Consider the following 15,217-nt stretch of genomic DNA (forward strand, 5'->3'; position numbering starts at 1 on the left):
ATACTGTTAACATTTCTGTTACATGAGGCTAAAAAAAGAAATACTTAAAAAATACATTAAAAAATATGTATTACGAATGTTTTTGTTTAGCTTGTTCCCCATCTCCATTAATTTCTCCATGGATACGTGCAATCAGCGTGCATACAGATCTGGCTCACTCTCATGTAATGCTGCCAACAGGCACGCAGCCCCCGTGGGCCGCTGTAGCCAAGCAAGTGACACAGGCTGATCTGGGGCAAACTTCATATATTCACTATCCACGCACCGTGTCAGGCTTATACAGCGCAGAACTGCCATTCCTAATAAGTGGTCATTTTTAGAATGCTTCCATTACGTTAGTAAATAGTGCCATTTTTCAGGYCTTACAATTTTAAGCAAGCTTTCGTTTGTGAGCTTTTGAATTTGTCTAGTAATACCCACAGGAAAAGCCTTGAGTTTGTAACTGATGGATTTTTGCAAGAACCAGATGTGCCCCTGATCCTTTCCTGCACGTGTAAAACCTCCACAGTCTGAGCTGCAAAGCACGCCCCAAACCTCAGGTAAGTCCTAGGTGCCAACCTCGAAGGGTTCCTGCTTGCCCTGGGAGAAGCTCACAGTGTTTTTCCACTGTGACCCTGATCAGCCTGCTGACAATTCCCCTCACATAACACAGAACGAAGCAGAGTCCTAGACAGTGTCCTGCATTCTAATTTTCTTCATTTTCTTTGTTTTTCTTCTTTTTTCTCATTGCCTGATAGGCATGGTTTGAATCACGAGCTATAGGGATGACATAGATGGATCAGGATAAGAAAATGTTCTTTTCCCCTTAACTTTAGGGAAAAGAAATCAAAAAAAAAAAAAAAAAAAAAAAAGGCTAAAAGAGCACAACTTTTCCTTTACAAGGTTTTGCCCTAAATGAAAACTAGTTGCTGATGCTGTCAGTGCTGGGGACGGGGGTGGGTTCTGAAAAGGCCTTTGCCAACCCACCAGGAACCTCTGCTTGCTGCAGGAGCTGTTTCCCAAAGCACTCCTGTGCTTTACTGGTATCAGCATGAAACATAACAGATCACAGACAAGGTAGAAATATCTTGCAGAAATAGTTAAAAAAAAAAAGGCATTTTACACAATTAAAACTTTGAGGTTATTTTTGATTTAATGTTCCATTACTATCCATGAAAAACACTGGAAAAAGGCAGTTTGCCTCTGTGATACCAACTTGCTTAACCAACACAGCTGTGCATGGGTTTGCTGGTAGGCAGCACTGCTCAGTTAGTCAAATTCTGGTTTTGTAATGGGTAAGAAAAATAGAGAAGTAATTAGGCAACCATATATACAGATTATAGGAGTAAAATGTAAAATACTGCCAAATCGAAACAAACTCCTAATTCAGGTAGAGAAGCCTCACGTGGTTTATTTTGGGAGGAAAACAAGGGTTGATCACCCTATTGCTACTTGCTACTTTGCAGCTCTTCTGTGCTCCACATTTTTCCTATGTAAGGGATGTGTCCAGTTGGAAAGGGAGTGCAGACACCCCACCGGATCACGTAGGGAGCATAAGCCTTCTTCTCCAAGCTAAAGAATTCAAGGCTTTGGGGCAGTCAATTAGCACTTGATGAGAAGACACCAGACAGTTTCTCYGCAATTCCTCTGAAGCGCCCACCCCACCAGCGCGAGGAGCTGACTTCAACACACATTTGAAGCAATTAGATGTGCCTCCAGTATTCCTCCAATATAGATCACAATAAATCCCTGTAAATCCTGACATTTAATAGAACAGTACTGTGCAAGTCACAAGGGTATCACTCTTTGTGCTAATTTACCAATGAAGCAGCAATATTTTAGCTCAAAAATTAGCTCAATATAGATCATAAAAGCTCCTATTTTAGCGAGACAGTCTATGAATTACTGTCACACCTGCAGTGAGCAAATCTGACCTGCTTCTGCTCAAAGGTTCACCCGACCTCAGCCAGACACTTTCCAGGACGGAGGATGCATTTATTCAGCTTAGAATGTTTTGCTATCAACACAAAAGGCATGAGGAGCACAAAAACACATTTCACACCCTTGAGCTTCCAACTTCACCCCTGCTGCCTACCAGCAGCACCTACACAACATCTGCTTTATTCACTAAAGCTTAACATGGGACGGAGACATCCTGAAAGGGCACTTGCTTCAGAGAAGTACTAAGGTGAAGGAGATCTAGAACTGAATAAACAAGTTATATCCATTACATCCCTATCAATGAGAAGAAACTACAATGCACATTTTAAAAATTYGCATACAGATTTCTGTTCACTCAAAATATTTTAACCCTGACAAACTGCTCCAATTATTTGGTGATTATTTATATACGAATAGGATTAGTAAGGAGATATCTAATTGTGTGAGAATAACACATGCATCAATACTCACCAAATTATAAAGGGAAATTGTTTTGGCTGAAGAAAAGTCAGCAGATGGCTGGGAAATAATCATAAAATACAAAGTGCCAATGGGAGGAACACACCAGGAAAACGGAGCAAAGACAAAATGGTATGAGTAAGTTTGTTTTAACTGGATGGCCATTAATTTCTATGAACAATCTGTGTAAAGTTCTTTTGGGACTGTTATTAGTTAAGTCTTTTCCATGTTTTAATATCCAACTTTTATTCTTGCCTGGTGGCATTTTAATTTTAAATAGAAAGTAAATGGTAAGTGAGAGAAAATGGAACTGCCATATGCGCTTGCTCTGACAAAGGAAGATGGGTACAATTTCTTTTTCCTTTTCCAACAAACATACTTGTTCTTCCATACTTTTCTGAGATTCAATTACCAATTTCTCTATTTCTTAATGTGGGTGTCCATCCATCTGTCAAACAGTGACGTTTCCCTAATTCTCAGCAATACRCATAGCACTCAAGGCACTAACTCTAATAAGCACGACGGAGCTTTGTGACTAGGGTTTAGTCAACACCTCATCAAAAACAAAGAGGGATGGGGGGGACAGAAGGGAGCCAAAGGCACGAGCTGGGGGCAGGAGCACGCGCGGACACAGGAGCCTGTGACGATGGCACACGCGGGCACGGGCACCTGGCCGGGCACCCGGGCCCTGGCTCTCTCTSACGGCCTCTGGGGGGCTGGTGAACGTGGGCAACGGGGCGCTGCTGAAACCAGCGGTCGGTGCCATGCAGTTTGCTGCTGGTGGTGGTGAAGTTCCCAAAATACTAATCAAATGGAAACTGACACAGCTAAAGCCTTTCTCTCAGTTATCCAAATGTACCTAGGAATTTCGAGTAACTGAATGTTGAAGTCGCCACATGTTGCCCTCAATTTGCAAGAACRGATAAATTACCAGAACTGATAAAACTAACTTAGGGTTTTACTGTATATACCATTATGTCCGGCCCAGTCTGAGACTACAGAGACTAATATAATTAGAGACCAATTAGAGCCACTAATACACCACAGAACTAAAGCAGCCAAACTTTTACACATAGACAGGACGACTTGCAAGTTCAGACAAGCCATACCTTGCACAAAATTATTTTGAAAATATTATCAGAGTGTCTATTTAAGGGAGAATATGATCCATGCAATACAATTTCAGGTCCTGAAATTCTTATACAAGTGCATCTTTACTCAAAAAGAGCCACATAGGGATTTGAAAAATATTTCTAGGCATCGTAAGATTTAAATCAACTCATCTGCCACAAGAAAAGCACATCCTAACTCCTCAGAGAGAGGCTCGCTCCTTTTTGGATAGTAGAGATCCAGGGATACGAAATACATCCGCAACTCACTCGTCCCACTGCATTATAGTGGCAAGTCTCTGAGAATAAATTGGTAACTCAGACAATTTATCAGCGCATTCCTCATTTCAATTCTTCATGCTCCAGCTACTAGCAATTTTATATCCTTTTCTTTCCGTTGTTCATGATGACTTGTTATCAATGAGACAGTCAGGCTGTACAAATCTAATTATTCCTTTGCTAGAAGTTTTATTTTCCTGAATGCAGCTATTACTGCAGTGAAAATCATGTTCTTGTGACTTCAGTGCACTTCAGGTGCAGTAACGTTGCCGCTACAGAGAGAATAACTAGTCTAGCTTTTATGACAGACTTCCTGGTTGTGTTATACAAGTAAGTAACTTGTATAGTAAGTTCCTACTACTGTGCTTAAACATCTGTTGATACCGTAAGCTATTAGTAGCAGTTAATATTATAACCAATTCTTTTTCCCCCCAAGAGTCCCCTAAATGGTTCTTAAGGCACTTGCTTCAGGCAGTAGAACGAAACCATTTCAGCCTGATAGTTACTGAAGTTTCTTTTTGAACCGTTCATGCTCCCCACTTCATTCCTATTTGTCTTACAAGTCACATCCGTGTAACTCTCTGCATGACAGAAGTTACATGTATGAAATCTCATGCACACATGAAATCATTCGGACCCTTCCTTTGCAGCCAATCAATTGACATTAATGGTACTATTGTGTACCCAGGCAGAACGCTCTACCTGTACGATACATGTTTAAGTGGTATTTTTTTTTAAGAAAATAATCCACAATGGAAGGAATATTGAATTTGGCCATTAAAGCTCATGCTGCTGTGGATCCTTACAGTATTCTTGTTTTCATTACTCTTTCTTACTTACATTCTCACTTACTTACACTTGTTCTTGCCAAACAAACTGTTCTGGCACTGTAATTAATTTTGTAACGCGTTACATGCRGTGATCCCATAAGTTATGTGTTCTGGGACTTAAAGGAGAAAGACTCAGACATACTAAATACTGCAGAGACCACACTTCATCTTAAGTAATCACAGCACTGCATCATTATTAAAAGAAAACTATCCAACTGTTTTAACATCCAAGCATTCCTGATGTCCGGCACACACCGATTTCTGACCGGGACCGCGAGCCACTGAAGCTATCCGAGTTTCGGCACTCGCTCCGAAGCGCTGGGTTCGCGCCTGCAGTGGGCAGCTGCCCACGCAACCGACATTATTTTCTCTTTAATCAAAACCATATCCCAGTCTTTCATTTGTCTCCACTCATTCAGAGTTAGTTGCTGTCTGGCTTTAATGCACGCTATTCCCTTTTTATAAAAGASACTCAAAATAAACACTTCACTGTAGGAAACTTATCTGTGATGCATCCAAACTTAGCAGGTGCTTGGAGGGTCAAGTGTGACTGCAGATGTGTTAAACTGTAAAGCAAGCACATASCTGGGACTCACTTTCCAAAAATCACAGAGGCAGCAGAAGATACTTGTAGTGTGCAACTACTTAAGAGAAAAAATGTTATACAAATATGGAAGAAAAGTGAACATTATCAGGAACTAAACATCTGTCAGTGAACACGAGCTTCCTTATCCCTGTATAACCCTCAGCTGACTCTTATTGACACTAGGGCATTTATATATGTGATTTCTCTTTGCCATTAATAGGTGGCACAGTATTTACAAGCAATTTGTACACCAAAATGTTAATGATATACAGTGCATAGATGATTAAAGGGCTCTGATATGCACTTCATTTGGGAGGAAACAACTAAATTGAATCTGCTCGATCTAACTGGCTAATTACAGTTCAAGGTAAGTCTGCATTTCCACATTCAGCGTTCCAGGGAAAACCCAGCGGTGGAGGATGGGCACCCACACATGCACTCAACACTTCCCAACACTGTGTGCTCCAAGCTGGAGGACTCACGGGTGCGAGGCTTCCCGCTCGGCGCTGACTGGCAGAGCATTAGGAGAGAAGCACATTTGACACTGACCTGGGAATCAGAAGCAAGTTGCACGCCATACATCTGCTTTTCCCAGTGGAAAACCATCCTAATGCTTTTAATTGTGTTTTGAGCACCCGTGTTATGGGACGGCTGCTGCAGGGTTTGGTGACTGGGCGCACCCCCGTGACACCGGCTGGTGGCAGCAAGTGGCCGCGACGCGCGGCTKGCCCGGGCACCTGCGCCAGTCAGAAACCTCCTCAGGCAACGTGCTCATTTTGCAGGTGAAATTCTCCTTTTGCACAAAAGGAAATGTCTACCTGAGATCCTCATTCTAAAAATCTACTCCATTTACTGCTAGTGTAATGCAAATTTAAGCAATTTTGTGCCATTCCCAGCAGACAAATGAAACAAACAATGGGAAAATCAATTTCAAGTGGAACCGAGCAACTTATTTGCATTACTATTTGCTTTAAAAATGCAGTCTTGGGTGAACAAGAACTTTAATGAAATTGAATTCAATAAGTAGTCAAGAAAAGCATCCAATCTAAGTGCCTTTTTTTTTTTTTCCTCTCCCAAAATGTAACTAATTCACGTCTTCTATTCTAAGAAATATGGAGATATTAATAAAACGAGAGGGTAAAAACCTGGAAACGGAAGAGAGGATGGTTGTTGGCCAGGAGCAGCCTCCTTGCACGGCGGCAGCCGAGGCGATGGCCCGCGCAGCACCGCCTGCCCCAGCGCTTCCCCACTAGCTCTGCCGGCGCCGAGCTGCACTGCGCAGCAGCAGCGCTCAGTGTCCAGGCGCAGCTCGGCGCCCGGCAGGGGTAGGGAAGRTCTGTGTCTTTTCCTGCAGATAACACGACCCACAGCACATTTAGGGATGTCCATTTTCTGATATCCTCCTTGGAAGCCAGGAAGGGCAGCCCTGATCTTTCCATAGACAGAGAACGGATACCAAGGATATGTAAAACTGGAAATGGAAGAGGATTGTTGGGATAATTGTAGAGGATGAAAAGGTGTTTTACAGTAAGCTAAGGTAGGTGTCACATATATTGGCTGCACTAGATACTTCCCCCAYCTGAATTACACAGCAATAGTCCTCCTTTTCTGCTAAGCTGCTTTCCTGAGTGCTTACCAAAGTATTTTCAGATAATCTCCAAGAAAATGGGGAAGAGCTGCTTAAATGGGAGACAGAGAAACTAAGAGTTGCCCACAGTCCTGCGGCTGCAGGAGGCAACAGGGGCACCGCTGCTCCCTCCAACTGCAGCAAGAGCCAGAGGGAGGGACACAAGAGAGGGGGGGCGACTTTTCCAACCTTGAGACAGTCCAAAATTACAGCCAAGAAAATACACTTAGCCAGGAAAACTCCACTTGATGTGGAGTGGCTGCAACTGAATGTGAGCAGGTAAGGCTGGAAAGCAGCGAGACTACGGAAGGTGACTTGGGAGAATATTTCAGAAAAAAACTAAGCTTCCAGTCAGCTAACCTCACTGTGCTGTCTTCCTAGATCAACCACGCAGCAGAATAGGGCCACCAGTACTAACTACACAGCATGCTCAGTATTAATGGCAACCACGCTGCCAGAGAGCCCTTTCCCAACACGCTCCTCCTTTTACCCGAGGCTGTCGACCGAGAAACCATCGGGAGAGCAACGGGAAGTAGGAAGCTCATTTGCCTGCAGAAATGAGCTCTTCCCAACGGTTTTAATAACCAGCAAGGTTTTCAGAAAAGGTAAAGCCACTTTCTCCCATTAGTGCTTACTTACTCTTTATTTTTTTCAAATCAATATCATCTTTAAATTATCTGTTTTCACAGAGCTGAGATGTGCAGGGTGAATTGTTATTCCTTGTTCTCACATATTATTTTGGCTTGGCAGCCCAGTATTTTTGGAACATCACAGCTCCACCAGAAGCCTGCTCTTTTCTGCTTCCCAATCATCACGACAAGCATGTTGTTACAGTAAAGAAAAATATGTATGACTGAGCCTTTCCCTTACAGTGGGGAATTACAGGGCACTGAGCACAGACTGACCATGAGAAAACAGGCAGTGCAGAAACAGCAAGCGCTGTGACAGCCGCAGGGCCTGGATTCCACCGCGYGCCACTGATCCGGCTGTCACCAGCACGTGGACCTGACAGCGTCCCCAGGGCTTCCCTGGTCAGCAAGGGGGCCACCCTATGCCTAACAYGCCACCAAATGTTTGTCCTCAACACAATCCAATCCTCGCACAATTATACTCGAATTCCAACAGGGATGGATCCATATCAGTGAACAGCACATCTGACACAAGAAGGTAATGGGAAATGAAGAAATTGTCTAACTTGGAAGCTAAAATATTATTTAAAAATAGAATTTCAAAGGACATCATGGCAAAATATGATGAAAAATATTTTAAAGCTAAAAATTTAACAATGTGTACAAACTAAAGGACCATTTGTCAGAGGAACCCTTGCCCAGCATTTTAAAGCACAGCTACTTAGATATATTCCTTTGGTGTTACTGAAGCCCGTGAAAAAAGGAAGAAGCTGCAGGCGCATTATCATACCTGTGTGTGTGAAAGGATATGCCTGGGAAACACCTGAAGTTGACTTCTTTTGTGAAGCTTCTCAGTGATGCACTAAACTAGTTATTACYGCCAGAGGCAGGATACAATAATTAGCTTTGAATTTATTATTGTGTACAGATAGTCTGTGTATTTGAAAGATGATGAATTAACTCTGGAGGAAGAGATCTTCTCTCCAGCTTTCAGGGGGCAAAGTACGAGCCAGCTCTTGTCAGTGCCAAAGCCTTGCAAGTCCCCAGAACAGTCAATGCCTACCAGCAGTGTTCACTTTGATACAAAAGCACCATATGTAAGTGCTGCTTCAGAAAAAGAACATGAAATTGGAGCGTTCACTTGAGCAGGACAGGCCTTGCCGTTGCAGAACAGGCAAGTGGACTAAAGTGGCTGTTTTATAGCACCAATTTGCAGTGAATAAAAAGTAGACAGCAAGCAAAAGAAGAAAACAAGCCACAAAGCCTGGCATTCATGGCTACTGCACAGCAAACACTACCAACTCCAGCAGGGTTCATTATCCACACATCCTTTAAAGAAGAAGGACTCAGTATTCTGGGGAGTAACTCCCTAAACAGGGAATGCCACTGGGGCCACCCCCAGTGACTGCTTGCTGGCGCTGCACCAGCCAAGGGCCCCTGTCTCAGACAGGCTTCCCACGCCCCCAGAGCCTACAGCCCTGCTCCAGAGTTCCAAGTATCTTCAAGGGATGTCAAATCCAACCCCACGTCCAGGTAAGTTGTTCTGAAGGTTAGGTAAAGATTTTCCCCAAACCTTTGGTCTGAATTTCCTTGGCRTCATCTTTCATGATTGCAGGGATTTTGAGCTTTCTTTTTCTAGATCAACTATTAGAAATCTTTTCACTATTTAAGCTGTGATTTAGTCACTACTTAACCTCCTTTTTGGGAGAAGAGGAAGGAAGAAAAGTCCTAAGCCTCTTAAGAGCTTCTAAGCCTCTTACACTCAGGGCTTTTCTAAAAACTGAAATTTCTTGCAGCTTTTTGACTAACCTTCAAATTTTCACATGCTTTCCAAAGGACAGACAACAAAACCTGGCACAGCCTTCCTCTAGTTTTCCCTCATGCTTTTTGCAGAGGGAATGGCATTACCCAGGCCCTACAACACTACAGCAGAACTGCCCTGTTTCTCCAAGAACTTGATTCAACTCTTAACTAATGAGATGAATCCTTAATACTTGTTAAAAAAAAAAAAAGAATTTATAACAACATTTTTCGGATTGTTCCCTTATGCCAGTAAAGGGCAGGGCGAGGCGGGGGCTCGGGGCCGGGCGGGTACTCACACGTTGAGCGGCTGCCAGGCTGGCCACTGCGCCTTCGCCTTGATCACCGTCAGCACCTCGTCGCTCTGCGGGGAGACACAAGGGGACAGTGAGCGGCACCGCCTCGGCGGGACAGCAACAGCACCCACAGCAGCAAACAAAACACACCACAGCACTCCATCAGCTGTGCCTCTAAGAGCCGGCAAGGGCACAACAAAGATATCGCGCAGGCCTAAAGATTCTTTAGGCGAAGCCTATGTGCACATGCTGCAACAACAGAAGAACTGGGAAAATTTTGGTTTAGTGCCTCTGCACGTGTAGGTGATGCCAGTTTGGGGCTACCTGTCAGCTGCTATGGAGACACTCAGGAGGTAAGCTGCTTGCACCTCTACTTGGTTAACTCAGTAGCTTTTCCCAAGGAAAATACTGTCGTCCTTCCAAAAAGTCCCAATAACATGATTTTAAGAAATAATAAGGCCATTCTAATCCATACAACTCTAGTGACATTTTGTAGGTGGTATAAATTAAGAATTTACATCATAACCTTCAAATTAGTAAAATAATTTGTTCGGGCAGTGTACAAACGAAGCTGCATGCTCATATGTGGCTCCAAGCAGCCACGTGTAAGACAATACGTGGCTCCAAGCAGCAGCACATACTGTGAAGCCACCACTAAATTAGATCACTCAGCCATGTGTTATAAAAGATTAAAACGAATTCCTYATTTTGACTCAAATGGCAGCACTGAAGCCAGAGTTTGACACAACTTATTTAAAGAGTAATAACCATTCAAAGATAACAGAAAGCTTTCAGTAAAAGTCATCTGAATACCTTGGGAATAAAAGAGAGTGGAAGGAGCTGGAAAACCATGAAAACTATTTCTCATGTGCCTGCTACTTTTTGATAACCCATGTGATTAGCATCTGTTAAATGCTGAAAGTTATTTTTACGAGCAATTTTTATTATTATTTTTATAATATATCCACTGAGTAACTTTATAAAACATTACGGTGCAGATCACTTAGCACTTTGCAATAGGGATTCAATTCAGTTCAGCTAAACAAGTGACAGTGTTATTACCTGACAGCAAAAGGAGTCAGATTCCATCAACTGTGAGAATTAGAAACACCTGTTTTAAGCCAGAGCTTAATTTCCCTCCTTTGCCACYGCTCTTGGCTGGCATTCACGTGATTGTCTGAGAACAGACAACATTTAATTTCTTCCATAAGCCCCATCTACGTGACGTCTGCATGCCTTTCAATCCACACCAGACAACTTCTCACAGGAAAAGCAGCATTATCCTCAATTCACAGATGATGTCTGAGTTTTAAGACAGCCTCTTTCCTGCAGGATCATCCTTTCCCTTTTAAAAGTACTCTTTTACCCGAACACAAAACAAAGAGCCATTTCTCCTGCACAGTGTTCATGGATGCAAAGTGTGCAGGCAGTTAAGGCCCAAGGTGCTGTGGACTTCTGTGGATGTTTGCTGGAACATGGCATGCCTCCCCCTGCTTCATCAAACCTGTGTCTTGTCTACCTTAGTTTTGCAGAGGCATTTGAATACAAGGAGGCTGCTGATGTAGGCACACTATAGAGAAGTATAAACATTTTTAGAAAGAAGGAATTAGTTGTATGCTCTCTGGCAAAAAAGTAAATGCTTTAAATAAAGTGCTAAAAGTATCTACATCTTTCTTTGCTCTGGAGTTCAATTTTAGGTACCATACTTAACTCTTTAGGAAGAAGTTAGGTTTTTTAGTCACCAATTATTTCATCAGGAAAAAAGAAATCAAGTTATAATTAAAGAGGGTAACTTATTGCTACCAGTGGCTATTTTGTTTAATTCTATGATCTCTTTATTTTCGTGCAGGTACACTTAAATCCTCTAGCAGTAATTTTGGATTATTTTAAACAATGCCAAACATCCCTTTCAATAACAGGGATTTTATGAGGACGAAGTGTGCCCATTTTGCTCTGCCTTCCCCATGTTCAGATGCTGCTTGTTCTCTGAGCCTTCCACACAAGTGGCAGCAGAGGAAGACACATGATGACACCAGATACATAAACACGAGTTCTACTGAGCTCAGTACTTAATCAGGCCTGTGCAGGGCAAGGTGGGTCGAGATTAAGCGTGGCCGCGTTGCTAGTGGCAGCAGCCAAGAGCAGCTGCCTGATCTGCTCCCTTTTGGGGCTGTTACATAATGAGGCTCTCCCAATGAACAGGAATTCACTTCTGCTCAGGATAAAGCTTGGCAGTGTGGATTAATGAGGCCAGGGTACGTCCTGAATGTTTCAGAGATGGTTTTCTCTGGGTAAGCAGGATGCATCCCCTGTGACTCGGCTTCTTGAAGGTGAGCTCCTTCAAGAAGGCTGGACTGGTCCCCACTAAAGTCCTCATTCATGTTAATGTGTTAAGTCACTTTAATAAAAACAACTAAGGTCGTTCCAAATAAAAACAGATTGTTTTCTTTTTGCTCTACAAGGAGATTAGAACTGCTTCGTTACAGCAGGGCCAGCTTCCCCTTCCAGCGCGGCGCCCCACCAGAGCAGCAGCAGCACCTGCCTCACGCCAGCCCGCGTCACGGGGCAGCCAGGCCCGGGACTCTCCTCAYGGGAATAACGTGCGAGGAGCAGCACGCTCTGCCTGACCACGCCGCACGCCTTTGCTCTTCCTGACACGGAAGTGTGTGGAACTCACAGGGCAGTTTCCACCCCATCCTCTCCCGGCACCACAACTGCTCGCCACGTTCGCATACAACCAAAATACTGAGTTGCTGCCCCACACTAACTGCTAGCAGACTATTAAATAGGCAATTAATGCAGCATTCTCTAAAGTTTGATGAGCCAATCAGTAGTTCTTTACATTTTCACAGCATCTCATCTCAAGGAATTTGGAAAAGCTTTGAAACAGTAATTAGGTTCTTACAGACAACAATACTGAGGCCCAGTCAGCAAACCAAAAACTCACCTATAGCTCAGAATACTACCATATATGCCTATACCTACAGCTAGAATAATTCTCCCATAACATCTGCCATTCACCCAGCAGATGAACCCAGCAGGCATTTTTGCCCTCAGCCTCTGGACTCACCTGAGATTCTGCTGACAACCAGGGTTAGGGCTAACCAAGAGAGGAGGCCTAGAGCTCCACGGGCTGTGCCAGGGCGATAGCCACGCTGCCTCTAGGCCACGGCCTGCCCCTCACCAAGCATGAGGCCTGCTGGGTTCCAGGCACACCTGAGACTTGGCTGACAACAAGGGTCAGGGTTAGGCTTAAAAGAAAGGCCTAGAGCACTGCACAGAGGGAAGTGAGAAGGAGTATGCCAAACAAAAGAACCCTATATCCACACTGCCTCTATGCCAAACATCCGGTGCTGGCTCACCAACTGGCTTCGTGGCCTCAGACTCTTGACCCACCTGAGGTTTGGCCAACTGCGGGGGACAGGGATAAGAGAGGGAGAGAAGGTCAAAAGCCCCCCATGCTCGGGGCCTCAGAAGGGCAAGCCAAACRAAAAGTGATGCTGTTTTGGGCTGGCTCTAGGAAAACATCTGCCTATCACACAGCATGAGGTTTGGGGGCTTTAGCCCTCTGACTACCAAGATATGACTGGTTAGGATTAGGTAAATGACACAGAGAGAGAGTGAGAGAGAACGCGTGCGCGCGCGCACACACACACACACCCATAAACACATGGATATCTGGGCTACAAAGGACATGCCAGACAAAACCTAAAACTGCATGACATCAGTTCTAGGACAACATATCCACTAGGGCCAGCACCAGGCTTGGTGGCCTCTGCCTCCAAATGTGCCTGAGATTTGGCTGACAGCTGAGATTAGGGATAGGGTTAAGGGAGGAGGAAACCCTAGAGCTCCATGAGAAGTGGAGCTAAAAAGAGCAGACGAAAAGAAATGTAGGGAAATATTCAGACAGACTCTAAGATAAAATTTATCTTTGAGCCAGCACTAGGCCCCACAGGCCTCCAGAGACACTTGCAATCAATTTGATTCCAGCGATTAGGATGAAAAGACAGGGAAGGCCTACAGCTCGAGAGTGGGGTCACAGAGGGCAGCCAAAGGCTGTATGTCCCGTTGCCTCCAGGACAGCATTAATCATTCACAAAGGGCTGGCCACTGCGCTCCCAAGTTTCAGACCAACCTGAGATCTGGCTAACAACGAGACTGAGAGCTGGGAAGAGAGTTAAGAGAGTGAAAATAGTTCCACGGGGAATGAGGCTAAAAAGAGCAGGTGAAATGAAACACACCTCTATAGCAAAACTGGAGCAGGGAGAATATTTAAATTGGAGTCAGCAGTAGGCTACAAGTCCCAAAACTTTCAGGACTACAGTTACCATAAAGCCACATGGCAAGTGGGGCTAGAAAGTGCAACCCAAAGCAAATACAGCCCTATAGCAAGACTGCTGCTGAGACCTTTCCTGACCCTTACCCAGCACTAGGCCCCAGCACCTTAGATTTTGGGGTAGCATAGGGCTAGCTAGGACTGAGAGAAAGCCTAGAGCCYCATGGCAAGTGGGGCCAGGAGAGGAAGGACAAAGCCAACATAGCCCTACAGCCACCCAAGTGCTGCGATGTTTCCTGCCGCTCAGCGAGCACTGGGCCTCAGCAGCTCAGGTTTTGGGTTAGTGTTCAGAGAGAGTAAGAAACCTAGAGCCCCATGGTAAGTTGGGCTCAAAGAGGCAGTACAAAGCRAATAAAGTCCTATAACAAGACCGGTGCTGGGACCTTTCCTGACAGTTAGCTAGTACTAGGCCTCAGCACGTCAAACTGTGTTAAGCTTAGAGTTGGTGCTAGGAGTAGTGTTAGGGTTTAGATAGAGAGAAAGCCTAGAGGCCCATGGTGAGTGGGGCTAGAACAGGCAGCCCAAAGGAAATGTAGTCCCACAGGCAGACCAAGCTGTAGGATAATATTTTCCTGCGAGTCAGCAGAAGGCCTGTATGCTTCCAGAGCCTCTTCAGACCRTCTCGAGCTGTGTGGTAGTTGCTTTCCATAGAAAGTCTGCAGTCCCATGGTGAAGCAGGTTAGAAAACAGAAGGCCAAATGTAACGCCGTCTTTTATCACAACTGTTTTTATGTCTCTATCACGTTTCTGGCAAATACTGGTCCTTATGGCCTTAAACAGTGACAGTGGACTAGACAGTGGACTAGACGAGWGCACGGTKCGGTGGATYGAGGGCTGGCTGGATGGCAGAGCTCAGAGGGTGGTGATAAATGGGGCCGAGTCCAGYTGGAGGCCTGTGGCCAGTGGTGTCCCCCAGGGGTCAGTRCTGGGCCCAGTGCTGTTCAACTTGTTTATCAATGACCTGGACGAGGGCACGGAGTGCACCCTGAGCAAGTCTGCAGATGACACCAAGCTGGGTGGAGTGGCCGACACTCCGGAGGGCTGTGCTGCCATCCAGAGGGACCTGGACAGGCTGAAGAGTTGTGCAGAGAGGAACCTCATGAGGTTCAGTAAGGACAAGTGCAGGGTTCTGCACCTGGGGAGGAATAACCCCAGGCATCAGTACAGATTAGGGGTGGACCTGCTGGAAAGCAGCTCCACGGAGAGGGACCTGGGAGTCCTGGTTSACACTAAGTTAACCACGAGTGAGCAGTGTGCCCTCGTGGCCAAGAAGGCCAATGGGATCCTGGCCTGCATCAGGAGGAGTGTTGCCAGCAGGTCAAGGGAGGTGATTCTGCCCCTCT

The 15,217-nt window shown here is 44.9% G+C and overlaps 1 protein-coding gene across 3 annotated transcripts in view; it reads right to left on the reverse strand.

Moving 5' to 3' along the window:
- Nucleotides 1–15,217, reverse strand: part of SPON1 (spondin 1) — a 230,947-nt gene that overhangs the window by 6,962 nt on the left and 208,768 nt on the right. For all 3 annotated transcript variants that reach the window (XM_026041132.1, XM_026041133.1, XM_026041131.1), the window contains one exon: nucleotides 9,539–9,603. In XM_026041132.1, the coding sequence (XP_025896917.1) occupies nucleotides 9,539–9,603 (65 nt within the window). The remainder of the gene's footprint in view (nucleotides 1–9,538; nucleotides 9,604–15,217) is intronic.

This window comes from Nothoprocta perdicaria, unplaced genomic scaffold (genome assembly GCF_003342845.1).
Source record: "Nothoprocta perdicaria isolate Ctin4 unplaced genomic scaffold, notPer1 scaffold_28, whole genome shotgun sequence".
In the NCBI taxonomy this organism is placed as follows: Eukaryota; Metazoa; Chordata; class Aves; order Tinamiformes; family Tinamidae; genus Nothoprocta; species Nothoprocta perdicaria.